Genomic DNA, 15,450 nt, shown 5'->3' with positions numbered 1-15,450 from the left:
GGATGAGCCCCGCAGGTGCTGCCTGCAGATCATCGGTGGGGCTCATCTCGATCAGCAGGTGGGAGCACGGGGCTGGCCGAAGGGCTGCCTGCACCTCTGTGTTCCAGCTCTCTGCTGGGTGCTGCTCGGTGCTGCCTCTGCCTTGCGAAGAGAACGTGGGAGTACAGAAGAGCGCTAAAATTCAACGCTCCTTCTTTCAGTGTGGCAAGGTAGTTTCTTACGGAAGGGAAAAAAAACCCGACCAAATGAGCCTTGCACGGGAGGAGTGCAGTGCGTGGCCCCGAGGTGCTGCTGGGCTGATGCTCTCCCACGAGGAGCACGGCAGTACTGGTTGCTGCAGCCGCTCTGCCTGCAAAATTCTTTTTCCCTCTTCCAGCTGGAACTTCTTACAAATGAGGTGCTTGTCTCCTTGGCTGGATTTGAATATTTGTGTCTGCATCAAATCAGAGAAGTCGCAAAGTTGAATTCCAAACTTCCCGTGGTGCTGCCATTCTAATTTATCCTTAGAGTCAGGCCTGTGCTCTAAGAGAGTAAATTAGAATCTCTGCAATTAAGCACATTGTTGCGCGAAGGAAATCAGGCTGAACGCAGCTGGAAGTTAATAATCCTTTTAAATGGTGATTTGGCTCCAGGCAGCGTGGGCTGTTGCAGCCCGGCTCTGTGGCCGTTGGGTGAGGGAATCGTCCCCGTGCGTCGTGATGCCGTGTGCTGCAGTCCTTGCATGTGGTTGCCACCCATTGACCTCCTGCAGAACTCAGTGGCGGCACTGCAGGGCTACTGGCAGCTTCCTGGGTGCTTCCTGTGACACTGAGAAGTGCAGTGGGATGAAACGTGGGTGTCTGCCTGGGGAAGGTATGCCTGAGTGCCCTGGGCCTGGGCAGCCCTGGCATGGAGCAGGATGGGTCTGGCACCAACCCGGGCAGCAGCAGCTGTGCCCCGGTGCTGGAGAAGGCGCTGCCAGTGCCGAGGAGTGGAACGCAGGGCAGTGGGCTGCGGACAGTTCATGGCCAGAACTCGGCACAGCTGGGTGTTTTGATTTAATTCTCTTCGAAGGGTTCCTCGCCCCCTAGGAAATGTTGTAATCATCTTAGTTGGAAGCTAATTGAAGCCCTTAAGCAAGACTGTTTTCTCTTCTGTGTTCTCAGACTGTGCCTGTCGCTATGGTACCTGAACACTTTCCAGTTTCAGGGGTTATTTCCCATTGCATATTTGGTGTGACACCATATCCAGGCGATTAGCTCACTGGGTGACACCAGGACAGCCAAAGCAAGCAGCTTGCAAGCGTGGAGCTGCAGCTGACAGACCGGGGTCGCTGCAGGGCCTGGCTGGCAGAACTTCCTACTAAGAGCAGAGCCAAGTGCTGATCGAACAGGAACGTGCTTAGAAAATACTGGTCAGAACTGAGCTGCCCAGACCTTGTGAGGGGCAAAGAGCAGAATCCTTTGAAGTCTTCGGAGTGGGACATGCTGTGATCCATGCTGCTGTGCACTGCTCAGCACAGTGTTTGGAAAGGTATTGGGTGGAGGAAGGTGCTGTGATAACCGTGCATGGCTTGAGTTGTGCCGGAGGAGCATTTGCTGTGCACTTGGCTCACAAGTTCATACAGCTCATCTGGCAGTTGTATTTGCTGCTTGTAGGATTAGAGATAGAAAGTAGCTATGAAATGAATTTGGGATTTGTATCATGTCCGCTGTGTCATCTGTTCCCAGAGAAAGAGGCAGGAGGGATGTGGTTCTTCCTAGCTCAGGAGCTGGGGTTTATGTTCTACCCTGCACCCACTGACTGAGCAGCACTGCTGCAAAGCCACTGACACCAGCAGGGACCTCAGCTCGTGGTGCCTCAGTCCTCCCTGTAAGCACCTAGAGGAATTTTTGTTGCAAAACAATCCATTTTTTTCTGTTTATGTGCATTAAAAAAGATCTGTAAATGAGTGGCAAAGTCGCACAGGTGCTGTGTGACCAGGTGGCAGCCCCTTGCTGTCTCGAGATGCAGACCCTCCAGCTGCAGGAGCTACCAAAACTCAACTTCACTGAATTTGGCTAAAAGAAATAGTGGTAGTGCACTGGGCTCAAGGTAATTGACATCTCTTTGGATTCCCAAATAAATTGCTGCATCACTCACTTTGAGGGAACGGTGCCCAATTTCCTTTTCTGATTACAAAGGCAGGCTTCCTTAGCTGACCTCGCATCACATCCCCACTGTGTCCTCAGCTGTCTGCTGTGTGCTGCCCAGAGCACTGCCGTTCCCCTTTGTCAGGTGTAACTGCTTTGGGCTGAGGTTAAAGCAAGGGCAGTGTCACTGGTCTCAGATGGCTGTTTGTGCAAAGGAAAGGAGGTGTTTGGCTAGCTCAGACCAGTGGGCACGGCTGTGACGTGGGAATAAAGTGATTATCCCAGGCAGGAAAAGGGCTTCTGTCCATTCCTAAACAAAAGCCCATAGTGCACTGATACAGGGAGGTGCTGTGCCACAGGCAGAACTGATGTATCTGGTGCTAGATGTGGTCTCTACTCTGGTGAGAGAACCAGAGCTCATCTGCACTCAGGCAGCGCTGAGTACTGATCAAAATTCATAAGGCCGAACTGCAATGCTGAATCTGATTAAATTCCTCAAAATGAAAATACGACTGTAACTGGTGGTTCTGGTTGGTTGGTTTTTGGGTTTTTTTTGTTAATTCAGTGCCAGTTACCAGCAGAGATATGTATCTTCTGTGAATCTTGTCTGGTAAGAGCCTGAGTCAGTCTGCAGTTTCAGTGCCTCCCTCATGTGAGCAGCTCTCACATGCAGCAGCACCCCTTTGTGTTGTTTACCTGACCCGATCAATTGATTCTATCTTGTCTAATTAGCTTGAATTTCACCGCAGTAACAGCTTCCAGCAACAATAGGCTGTGGTCGTGCCACAAGGGTATGGTATCATCTGTAAACTTCAGAAAGAGGCGAGAAATACGATCTTAAAAACTGATGCTTAGAAAAATACAGAGGTTGGAGCCTGCGTTAAAAGGTGAAACGTAAGAACTAGGGCATGGGAGTGCTGTGCCACGGGAGTCAAGTTCCTGTTCCTCCTGGAGCTGTGGGAGCATTGATTCGGCCCCAGGGGTGGTGGTGGGTCCCATCCCTCTGGGGGCTCCGGGCCTGGGGAGCACCTTCTGAAGCACTCAAGGTTGTAAGACCGAAACAGCCCGTGAGTGCTGCACAGCCTGGGGCCGGGAAGGGACGGGCTGCTGCAGCCCATGGCTGTGTGCTGCCAGTGTGCTGGGAGCGGAGGGAGCACACATGGTGTGGCGAAAGCAGGGCTTTGTTTGAGGTGTAGCACTGCACAAGTCACCTGCCTTTAAAATAAGACTAAAACCCCCAAATAAAAAAAAAACAAAAAGTCCACAAAGTGAGTGTTGGGTTTGGTCTGCAATTCTGCTTTTTATGGAGGCAGTTGGGAGTCCTGTGGCAGATAGCAAGGTATGTGCTGCTCCTCTAAAATTACTGTGAAGTAGTTGGTGACCTAATAAAATTACAGACCGGTGGTTACAAGAAAAAGTAATCACTGTGCTCAGTCCATGTTGTGCAGCGCCATGCAGTCACACTGGCAGCAGCTGTCTTGCCAGACACTGTCAGCTGCAAAGCAGCAAATGAGGGGGATTTTGAAACCACAACACAGCAGCTGAAAGTTGGTATCAGCCCAGCCTGTTGCCATTTTGGTGTCACAGCGCTGTGATAGGAATGCTGATAAAACTTATGCTGGAGAATGTGGAAATAAGGGTACAGTTTTAAAGTCTCCCAGCTCACTGTTACCTGTCAGTGCTGAGTGGTGCTGCTGGCCCTGCCCGTGGGCTGCCCTGCTATTCCTGGGGGCCACCAGCCCTGCTCAGGTGCTGCTGTGACCACAGGATCCCTTCCTCTTCCCCAGTGCTGCCAGGAAGAGCTGTGCAGGCGCAGGCAGCACTGCTCCTAGCAGCGGATGGGCACACGCATCAAACCAGAACGAATGGATTTCTTTTTCCAACTGCTGTCACTTTCAGCTATCTGTCTTGCCTTTCGTGTCATAAGCAGTCAAAAATGCTGTAGGATGTCCTCTTTGTATTTGGCTTCTTTTTGCTCTGTTTAAGTCGGTCGTGGTGCCGTCGCCTTTGCTGGGGCGCAGCAGTCAGCCTGCAGCGTGGTGCGCAGCGTTGGGGTGGGCTGCTGTACAGCTGCACAGAGGTGTCCTGGGGCTTTTCCAGCCGGGAGAAGGGAAGACATTCCGTGAGGAGTGCAAGAGCGGGAGGGGTGCCTGGCCCAGGGCCATCCTCACAGCCCCAAACGCTTGTATGAAGGCAGGTTTCCATTTGCACGCACGGCTTTGGCTTGTGGCCTTACGCAGGCAGTTGTTTGCAGGAACCCCTGGGCTCTGTGCGCTGCCCTGAGCCTCGTCCTGTGGCCGTGGTGGCGAGGGCAGGAGGTGGTCAGAAATCTGCCGGTGACCCAGATCTGATCTGTAGGCTGTAGGTGGGGCTGCTTGGACACCGCAGTGGGGAAACCGTGAGGGAGAAGTGGTGTGGGAGAGTGGGGCACTGGGGGCTGTTCTGAGCCTGCAGGTTCGGGCTGGAAGTTCTTGCCTTGTGTTTGCCTCAGGACGCATCCAGCCCCTGCTTTGTCGCCCACAGCACCGCGGTGAGATGCCTCCAACCAGAGCCCTGCAGCAAGTAGAAGCAGTGTGCCCCCACGCTGATCCCTCCCCATCTCTAAGGAACGTGGCTGTGCTGGAGCGTGGCTGCCTGCTGCCTCCTGGAGCTGCCAGCTGTGTGTCCGTGCAAGGCTCAGACAGGCTTAGGAGTCCCCAGTCCAGTGAGTTTGTCATCAGTAACGATCGCTACCTGCAATGCAGTGCTGTTAGTTTTAGCTTGCAGGTTATTGTTAGAGTTATACCACTGACATATTTGCCGCAAGAGCCAAATTAAAGCAGTTTGTTTAGGATAGGTTTCTAAATAACAACCAGCACAGCATTTTGAGGTATTTTGGGCATCCGTATCTATTAGCATTGAAAATGTCTTGTAATTCCTGAATCACAGAGATTATTAAAAAAATATATACAAAACCCACAGCCAAACTTAATGCCTTGTCATTGCAAACAATACTTCAGTATTTTTTTTAATGCCGGATTTCTCTTAGCCTTGAAAGTGCTGTCCAGGCGCAGGGTGGATCTACTGAGCTGGTAGAGACCAGCAGAGTCCTGGTGGTTGGTGTTGGGAGCAGCCGTGCCTCTGCTTGGGTTGTGTCTGTGCTGTGTGTTCCAGCTGCTTGGCTTGTTGGTTGGTTTTTATCCTCTCTGAATTTATTCTTTGTCTTCCTGATTTGGATCCTCCCTACCTTCTGTCCCAGTAACTCTCTGGGCTTCATTTCCAGCTGTGCTTGTGGGAGCTGGATCCTTCTGGCCCGTAGATAGCCTTGTTTCAAGTTCAGTTGTGTTCCAGAGGTTGTGGCCCAACGTGTATTTTTATCAGGAGTCCCAAGTGCTAATTATATGCAAACACTGCATGTTTTCATTTCTCACGATTCTCTGCTCCAGACAGATTTCTGGTTCTGTGAAGTATTTCTACGTGGATATTTCTCTCTTCTGTGAACTGCAGGGAGCAGCGTAGGGTGCCCAGAAGCGCCACGGGCACCGACCCAACGCCAGCACAGTTCTCGTCCTTTGCAGACGAGCCAAGGCAGCTCTTGCAGCAAACAGTGTGCTTGTTTCCTGAAATCACAGTGCTCACTGCATGCATGTGAGGGTGAAATCACATCTGAGAATATAACAGCACTCTTTGGCTGCCTTCCTTGTCCGGGGTTAAACAAATGGAAAAGCTGGGCCACGAGCTGCTGGCCAATGGCCCATCGGGTCCTGCGGTCTGAGGACTGAGCACACTGTGCTGCAGGCTGCTGCATCTGGCCGGAGGTGTCTGCAGGGCAGGGCTGCCTCTGGGGCCGGGCTGGAGTGAAGCAGCGTGCAGTGCTCGTCTCCTGAGTTTGAGGATGGTCTCGGTGCTTGTGTGAAGCATTAGTTCTGATTGCTTAGGAGGCTGAAAATAATGCAAAACCAGAGTTAAGCAGCCTGAAATTCTGCACCTCGTTCCTCTCCTCCCTCCGCAAACAGGATTCCTTGTAGGGTGCTAGCAGACAGCGGCTCTTGATAGCCATGAATGCAGATGTTATTTTTGCATGAACTGAGGTGTCACATGAGTGCTGTCAGTGCTTCGAGAGATGCTGGATTGCCGCTGCAGCTGCAGGCCGTGTGTTCCTTAGCGATGCTACCTGCAGCCTGGCCCAGAGCAGGTGGACCCATGTGGTAACGGCCAGGAGCTCTGTGTGGAGCGTGTCACTGTGCCACCAACCCTGGGGCATTGGGACCACAGCCCTGTGCCGAACAGAAGCCGTGGAGCACACGGCAGCCTGCAAGGCCACATCTGTGAGAGCCAGCCAGTGCTGCAGCTGCCATGGAAACAGAGGATTTTGTTCCCGTGGCAACCAGCTGGGGCTTTCCCAAGAGCGGAGTGAGAGCTCTTGGAGAAGGAGCAGGATGGTGCCCTGCTGCAGGGCCCGGTCCTGCTTGGTGCTGCTCCCCTCGGCAGGGCTGTGGAGCTCCAGAGCTCTGCGTGCAGCTCTGGCTGCGCTGCTGCTGGTGCTGCCTGGGGCAGCTGGTGCTGAGGTGCATGCAGGGATGGGATGGGCGCTGGTGTTCAGGTGTGTTTGGGCTTTGCTCCGTTGCTGCAGGTTGTGCTTTGTTGGCCAAGGAATCGCTTCGGTGCTGGGTTCTAAAGAAACTGCTTGTTGCACCTGAAGAACTTCACGGAAGACGTAGCAGGATTCAAAGCAGGAATGTCTGGAATTGATGTGATGAGTGCAGAGCCCCAAAAGTACCACAGTGAGCACAGCACAGAGGTGTGTAACAGCGGGGCCGTCCCTGTGGGAGCGAGATCCTCTCCGTAGGTTTGAGCTGCATTCATTGCGTGCCGCAGTCAAAGCACTGCGTGCCATGGGCAGCCCAACACTGGGCTGTGTGCTGTGTGGAAGCTGCACTGGGGCAGCACTGCAGGGAGCTCCCACAGCCGTGAGCTCCAGAGCTGCTCCAACGGCTGCAGAGAATTAGGGAATCTGGTTCAGAATTACAAATCACTTCCATGATTGCTCATTGATGGGGAATTTTTAATCAGTGGATGCCGTGTAGTAGAGCACAACAGCTGAAATATGCTTTTGGAAAAGCTCATAATTGAAAGTGAGTTTTTAAATTGCTAATGTAATGCCTATAAGGGGAGCTTTTTAATAAGGCCTCTTAAACCTCCCTGATTCCAGCACAGGGTTAGCATTATTCCTGAGGCAGGCATAGAGAAAGCAGTGGGAGCATTATTCTCAATCTTGACATAAGAATAAGCAATTTAATTACAGCCAGCTATAAAATGGAAAATTCCTTACAGTGACAAACGGCCGCTGCGGTGGGGTGACAGCAGCACTTTGTTCCTGGTTTGTTTACCAAGCAGTGGCAGTGGGAAGCATGCGAGGATCACGGAACGGCTCCGAAACGGGGAGAAGAGTGGGCACAAAGCACACAGCACTGCAGCTCCTACTGCGGCTGTTGGCTGCCGCTGCGGTTGTGTTGGGCTTACTGTAATAATCCGTGTGGGAAAAGGCTGCTCTGCAGCTGAGAGCTACGTGCAAAGGAGGAAAATCCCATTCCTTGCGTAGCAAAGGCAAATGCGGCTTCCAGGCAGGCACGTCTCCCTGGGACTGCTCTGTGCTCTGCACAAAGCCCCGCTGGCCTGCACGGCTGAGTCACTCGCGGGCACAGCCTTCGCTTTCAGAATTGTCCTTCCCTTCTGGGAAATGGAAATGAAAGGGATGCTCACGTCTGCAGCACACTGTTCCTGCGTGCCCTGCGTGGACTCTGCTCCTGATTTCAAGCAGAGGCTAACCTGCACAAACTGGAGTAAAATCATCAGCTCCTTTTTACCAGAGCTTGCAGCTTTGTGCAACTCCCCAACTCCCAGCAGCCAACCCCAGCCCTGCTGCAGGGGCACAGCCCTAGCGGAGCAGTGGGGCGGACCAGGGAGAGCAGCACCGCCTTGGCAGGAGTCAGGAGTTGGGTTGGAGGCCCCAGGGCCGGGCTGAGCTCCTGCATCGCAGCAGCTTCATCCCTGCCTGGTGGTGGGGCTTTGTCAGAGCCCTCAGCACAGCATTGCTGGTGCTCCCAGTGGGAGCAGTGGCTCAGATGGCAGCTGCAGATCCTCAGCTGTCCTGGACGCAGGTGCCTCTGCGTAGTGACATTTCAGACCTGCAGAGACAGGTGGTCGGCCACTTGTACGAATTCCTTTATTGAAGGTTTGTTCCTTACTTTGTTTCATGTAGTTCTGGTGGTCCTCTCTGCCCATTTCAGCTCCAGCCATAGGTGCCAATTCTATTGGCAGATCCCAAAGATTTGGCTTAGGTGCAAGGAGTATCAGTATGATTGCTGCTTATTTTAAAAATAAATGTAACTGCTGTGACTGTGGGTTGTTTTGTTTTTTTTTGCATAGAGTTGTTCTATTGTGACACTACTGCTGTTGTAAAAAATTCCTGTGCTTTGCAGTATAACAGCCCTTGGAACAAGTGTGTGGGTTTGGCTTCAGCTGTGAGTGGATCCAAAAGCCTTCATCACCACTTACATGTGTGGAATGATCATGTGCTATACAAATGTGTTTTAGCATTTAAAAAATGCTTTTTCTTGTCCGTGTCAAAGTTCTCTCTTCCTGTTTTAAGTGCTGACCAACTTGAGGTTACAGAAATGCACTGTCATCATGTGTAGACCTATTTAAGTTCCTGTCCCAGAGGCTTGTCATTTTTTCATGACTACTGTTAGTTAGTTTAGTAGAAGATGCTATCTGTTCTTCTGCGCCTCATCTTTCAATTTGTCTGTGGTTTTATCATCCCACATAAGAGCTGAGTTTTCTGCACAGAGCTTCTTTCTCAGTGCAAGGATGTGGGGGATTTTCACCCTTCTCAAGCAGCGGGCCAGCAGTTAGTTGCTCTGCAGGAGCACTGCTCTGTGTACATGCTCGCTTTCCTGAAGTGTGCTTGGAAATAGATGTAGTAGAAGCGTTTTCTTCTACCTGGTGATGAGGAGAAAGCTGCACCCATCGTGCTTCCTTCACGCCTTTCCAGCAGTCTGCAGTAAGCCTTAATCCCCTTTACATTTCATGAGTCAGGTGAGTTCAGACTGATGTTGAGAACTGAGGGCTGACTGCTGGTGGTGAAGTTCTGCAGCTTTTCCTATGGAGTTGTAGACTGCTCCTCTGGAGCTGAAGTGACTCACATCTGACCTGGTTAACCATTTCAGTTTCGGAGACTCATTAGTTTTCCTTTAGAAAGCAGAAAGTGGTTGGCCAAGGCATCCCTATAGGTTTTTGTGGCCAGGTCCTTTCCCTTCTGCGTGAACTTGGAAGAGATAACTATACCTGAATGCAGCTATGCCAGCGTAACTAATAATAAAAGAGAACCAGCAATGAATGTGGCAACGACCAAGTTAGCATAGATTACATTTGTTTTTTTTCTTAGATTTTTTTCTTTACTTTGTTCTGTCTTTAGACTTTAAAGAGAAAGGAAAAAGAATACGAGCATGAGATGGAGCGGCTGGCAAGAGAGAAAATCGCCACCCAGCAGCGGCTGGCAGAACTGAAGAACGAGTTGAGCCAGTGGATGGACATCATGGAGATTGACAGAATTGTTCGACAGACAGTTCAGCCAGAGGATGACCAGGCATCTACCTCCACAGCGTCAGGTACCCACAATTTCTGTCTCCTTGTAACCATCACTGTACAGCGCTGTCGTAGAGGTGGGTGGTGGGGATCTTCATTTAGCACCATCACAGTTGCTCTGCATTCAGAATTAAGTAAAAGGATCTCCAGCGTTTTGTAGTCGGTGATGGTGGCCTAATAATATGCTTGTGTAAAGTACACTGAAAATCATGCATCCACTGTGTTACATAAACCCAAGGTACAGGTTTGCACATTCATTCTGCTGGTGTCTGGCATGAGGCTCCTTGCTTTCAGAATGTACAGCTCATTAAAGCTGATTTGGGTTATAAGTGTCTTGATACATTTGTGCACGAAGGTAGGAAGGTATTCAGCCACACAGAGAAGAAGGAATTGGTACAGGAGAGGTCGCTGTAGCATTTGACCAACTTAGCGAGCCTTTACATTGCACGAGAAAGATTCACAGTGAAAATAAATGATGCTAATGAAAATCAAGCATGCTATTCCAGTGAGAAGTTTTTGTGAGCTAGGAGAGTGGGCACTTTCCTCCAAACCAGTGACCTGCACAGGAAGAACAGGCAGTCATGGATGGACAGCACTTTGCTTTCCAGAGATCAGAAGGCTGTAGCAGTTCCTGACTATTTGCAGCAATTCCTTAAAATGGCAGTGGCTTTTGCTCGTGGTGCTCCAGGCAGATGGCACAGCAGGTGCCCAGAAAGGGAAAACCTGAGCTTTCTGGTTCACTCAGATTCCTGTACAGGGCTCATCACCTTTGAATATGCTCCAGACCATCTCCAAGTGTAAGCTGGTGGAAGCTGAGAGTTGGAGAGCTTTGTAAATTGAGGCATCAGCCATTCATTTCACCAGCTGGCCTCTGCTGAAAACATTCTCTTCAAGCTACCACTGACCGTGGGGCTTGCAAAAGGGAGGTGTCTTCCCCAGTTATGCTGCTGCTTCTGTATCTTCTGAGGTTTTTAATCTCTACTGCATGACTGGCTTTAGAGCAGGCAGTGCAGAATGCCCGGCTGATGATCCTAATCTCCTTAAGGTCAGCATTGCCTCATTAATTTGTAGGATCAATGGAGACTTCTTTTCCAGAACCAGGCCAGTAAACTTGCTGCCACGATTCTTCATCACTGTTTCCTTCCTGCTCTGGGAGCAGGAGGAGTAGTTACAACTGATAGAACAACATACCAGGAAAAGAAATCCTTTTCCTCTTTGTGCAGAGAGCACTCCTCAGTCCAGCTTCTGTCCATCTACTCAGCTCAAGTTGCTTCTCTTGCCTGCCAAGTGGGATCTCCCAGCCTTTTGCGAGCACCTCTCTAGCTGAGCTGAGTGCAGCCTGCTGTGCTGTGCTGTGCTGCTCTCCCTCAGCTCGGCGACTCCTCCTGCTGTCCTCCCTGCCGCTTGTCCTGCCCTGTAGGAGAGGCTGGTTAGCCCAGTTCATGCTCTGCTTTTTTTTTTCTTTTCTTTCTATGGGAGTTTCTTCATTTCATTCGTTTTCCAGAGGGCGAAGACAACATGGATGAAGACATGGAAGATGACAGGCCTGTGAACTCATTACCAAAACTAGCCCAGCGCCAGCACCCAGAGCTCCTGAAAGCCGTCCCTTCAAACGCTGCTTCCCATCACCTGGCGGTTTTGCCTCAGCACCTGTCTATCCAGCAGAAACAGCCCCCAGCCCACGCACAGCCTTCCATCCAGACACAAGCACTGGTCCAGCCGCAGGCGATTGTCCCAGCACAGACTCACATCGTGGCGGCTTCAACAGTGCAATCGACTGTTATCGCCCACACCGCCACTACCCACGCTTCGGTCATTCAGACTGTCAACCACGTCATTCAGGGTCCACAGACCAAGCACATTGCTCACATTGCACCTTCCACGTCCAGCCCTGTGCAACTTACCACTGCTGCTCAGCCTATCGGCCACATCACTGTGCACCCGGCCACCATCAACCACATGGCCCACCTCGGCCAGCAGCTGCCCATCTACCCTCAGCCCGTGGCCGTCAGCCAGCCCGTGGTGAGCCACATCGCTCACACGATCTCTCACCAGCAAGTGAATGGAACCACAAGTCTCGGCCAGCAAGCGGTGATGGCCAAGCCGGCCGTGGGAACCCAAGTTGTCCATCACCCGCAGTTAGTTGGGCAAACGGTCCTAAATCCAGTAACTATGGTAACCATGCCATCATTCCCAGTGAGCACGCTGAAGCTGGCCTAGGGAGAATCGTCCGAAGGTGAAGTCTTTGCTGGGAACCTTTCCTAAACTCCGTACATTCCAACCACGTCCGACTCCGCGGGTTGAGGTGCAGAGCGGCAGGGTGCAGGGCTCTGTCCTGCTGCCCGGCAGCCTGGCGTGGCCAGAGGGGCCTCTCTGCACTTGAGTTTTGTTAATCTGAGAAAACTAAAGAGACAGTTGTTCATGGTGATTTTTTTCCTTTTATGTGTAATCGGTGAAATATGGTTATGATGTTCTTAAGACTTTAATTTTCCCCTTTTATGTGTTGCTTCTTTGTAGAATAAATCTGCTGATCTCTTTATTGAGACGTTGTGTAGAATGGGAAAAAATCATAAAGTCTATATTTATATATATGTGTGTATGTGTGTGTATATATATGTATATACATATATATATAAATATAACATTTGAAGAAGGCCTTTTGTAAGGTTGATTATTTTGCAGGATTATTAGTCAAAATTCAGTTTTGGAGGAAGAAGACACAGTGTCCTCTCTAAACAAGAAACTACGTTAGATGGTTTGGTGGACCAGGGTACACAGACAGTGACAAAAGCAAAGCAAATTGAACGTTCGAGATATTTCCCATCAGTATATTACATTTCAAAAAACCATCTACAATCACTGTGACTTGTTATGGCATTTTAAGGAAGTTCTCTGTCCTGTTTAATAAAAGGAAAAAGAATACACAACCGGACTTCATTTGTTGCAGTTTTATAAATGACTTGATTTTTATAGCTATGTCAAAAAGAAAAAAAGTATTGTTTTTTATTATTTTAATTGATGACTGTGTTCTGTTTGGATGTTTTTGGGGGGTTTATTGTTTGGTTTGGCTTTGCTAATGCAATAATTGATTTTACAGAACTGTTTCAGGATTCCTCGTGCCAGTCCCAAGCCTTAGATTTTCTGGGTTGGTTTTTGTTTTTGCAGAGGCAGACACTTTGTGGTGGCGACTTACAGTGTGTTTATCTGGCCTGATAACAGTGGAACTTGGGGCAAGACCAACGGAAATTAAGCTGATTTGCTGCATGGTTTACTTTTCTTTGTTAGTTTGTTCCTGAACAGACCACGTTTTAGTGTGGAAGTCAAAGGATTAGAGAAGTGATAAACGTGCATGTGGTATCTTCCAAAGTGCAAGCAATTTTTATACTTATTTTTCTTTTCGGGGAAAAAAAAATCTAGTCTTTTGTAGGAGAACAGTATGAGCTCAGTATGCATAACCTGACAGTGTGTCTTACAGACTGCAGTGGGACGTGCACCAAAGAAACTCCGCATCCTAAGTAACTGTCTTATTCCATCTCTTCTGGTAGCGAGGTCTCGTTGCAGTTAATGAATGGCCCACTGAGTCACGAGGTGAGGAATACTGACTGTGCTGGTCCCCGCTGGGAGTTTGGATGTGTTTTATTGCTGACTGCATATTCTGCTCCGAGCACCGTTTTGTCTGTAGCACTACTGTTAATGGTCTGTCTGTTCCTTGCACTGTTTTGCATGTAGCACTGCTCTTAATGATCTCTTTACCATCTTCCTCTTTCTAAAAACAAAAGTCCTGCAGTCCTCGATGCAGGCAAAATCCCTGCTGTAGCCAGTGGACGTTCTCCTTCAGGCAGGCTGAGAGGATGCTTCCTGCTAGCATCCAACCTGTGTTGGAAATGACACCCATTCAGAGGAGGAGGTAAGAGGAGGAGGCTTCAGCCATGAGACCGCTTCAGTTGCTAGCCAGCTAACTGGTTCTGCCTCAAGATCTTCCACAGATCCTGGGAAGCTTGCTCTGTAGCGTGCCCAGAACACCCATAGGCTCCAGCAGGACTTTTGCCTGGCTGTGGATTGCTGTACCGCAGGTACAGTGAAAAAAGCTTGCCAGTTCTGTACTGTCCGTGCTATCACTGAAACTGTGCTGGAGGCAGCAGTAATTACTGCATACAGAAAGTGTGATTGTGCCTTCTGAGTAGACATGGCTGAGAGTTGCATCAAATCTGTATTTATTAAGCCCTGAGTTGCTCAGTAGTTAATACTCTTTGTTGTTTTCTTGCATCTCAAGTTGAGGAAGCTCTCACCTGTGCTTTTAGCACAGTTCCTACAGCAGAATCTTTACGGTTTCCTTATCTCAGTCGTGTTTCAGCAGGTTGTTCTTTCTCACTTCCAGAGCACCATTAATGCTGTGTGGAAATGAGAGTTGCCAGGTCTTTACTGTCTCTGTTGTACGTTCAGGTGCTCGGCCACGAGAGCCGTGTTCTGGGTGCCCGCGGGACCTTCAGCTGGTGTATCTAGAGATGGCCATTAGATGCTGGGACATCTCTTCATCAGAGAATACTGGAAAATGAGCACTTAAAACAGGGTCGTCTCCTTAGGCGTGGCTTTGTCTTCTGCAGCTGTTTGGAGGAGGAGGAAGCGGCCTCTGCCGTTCTTTGCTGTTCCAACTCGCAGAGCCATGCGAAATAACAAAATGGAGGCAGGAAGCCTCATTTCTGGCCAACAATGGCTGAGCTTTTGAAGGAGAAAAAGCCCAGATTGGGAACTCAGCAGCGCGTGGCTGCTGTGAGCACAACAGCAAAGGAGCACCAGAAGCCCCTTCAGCGCCTGGACGTGGATCCCGTTCTGCAGGTGCTGGCAGGGAGGCACAGGAGCAGCACGCACCATTCTCCTGCCCTTGTTACGTGCAGTTCTGCACGATGGCTTACTTCTTGTACTGAAAAACTTTACTCCCACCTTAATTCCATTGGCTTCTTATCCCAGGAGAGCTGATGCTGGCCCACTGGCAGTAGCACAGCCATACTAAGCTGCGCAGAACGTGTAGATGGAGAGAAGGGTTCCTGTTCTTTGATGCAGGCAGATGAGCTTTCCAGTGGATTATTAATGGCCTTTACCCGTGGTCGTGGTTCCGCTGCCTTCCTCCCTGCTCCCGCTGCGTCACTTTGCCCTGCTCTGCCGTCACCTCCCCCCAGCACTCTGTCTCTCCCACCCGCTCCCCTCGGTGCAAACCTCCACCCTCCCAGGCTCGCCCTGCCCAGCAGCCGCCCCGTGCTGATCGCCGTCAGCGCTGCAATTCTTCGCCTTCTCCGCGGCTGCGAGAAGCATTTCTTCATTTCTATCTGTGTTTTAAAGCTGGCCAACTTCTGTTCTGTGGGACACGGCCAGGTGCAGCCCTTTCCCCACGGCTGTCATTCCTGCTCAGAAACCGCAGATTTGTGCTGATGCTCTTAGAAATGTTCAGTACTGTATAACAAGGGGCACTTTAGAAATGTCTCTCCTCCTTTGATATATGTGTTTTCCCTATGGAGAAAGCTATATATAAATAAATATATGTGTACACTTGGGGATTCAGAAGATCTAATTTGTCCCAAAAAAAAAAATCAATAAATACAAAGTTTACAAGAAATCTCTTCTGTTGTTGAATAATCTTAGTTACTGGTAACCGTGCCACACTAAAAAGAGAACGGGTTTCTCCCGAGCAGCTCCGAGGCTCCGGCCCTCCCCGCAC

At 50.1% G+C, this 15,450-nt stretch overlaps 1 protein-coding gene across 1 annotated transcript; it reads left to right on the top strand.

Moving 5' to 3' along the window:
- Nucleotides 1-9,547: 9,547 nt before the first annotated feature.
- Nucleotides 9,548-12,669, top strand: MNT (MAX network transcriptional repressor). The gene is made up of 2 exons (XM_031556442.1): nt 9,548-9,760; nt 11,242-12,669. The coding sequence occupies exons 1-2, from the start codon at nt 9,604-9,606 to the stop codon at nt 11,955-11,957; spliced, it is 873 nt and encodes a 290-aa protein (XP_031412302.1). The 5' UTR covers nt 9,548-9,603; the 3' UTR covers nt 11,958-12,669.
- The last annotated feature ends 2,781 nt before the right edge of the window (nt 12,670-15,450 follow it).

This window comes from Meleagris gallopavo, chromosome 21 (genome assembly GCF_000146605.3).
Source record: "Meleagris gallopavo isolate NT-WF06-2002-E0010 breed Aviagen turkey brand Nicholas breeding stock chromosome 21, Turkey_5.1, whole genome shotgun sequence".
Taxonomy (NCBI): Eukaryota; Metazoa; Chordata; class Aves; order Galliformes; family Phasianidae; genus Meleagris; species Meleagris gallopavo.
This window is presented reverse-complemented; position numbering and strand designations above follow the sequence as displayed.

Bases quoted from the DNA above. Each gene is read 5' to 3' on its own strand.
- MNT (XM_031556442.1), top strand. From the start codon at position 9,604: ATGGAGCGGCTGGCAAGAGAGAAAATCGCCACCCAGCAGCGGCTGGCA. The intron at 9,761-11,241 runs GTACCCACAATT...TTCGTTTTCCAG, and splicing joins ATCTACCTCCACAGCGTCAG to AGGGCGAAGACAACATGGAT.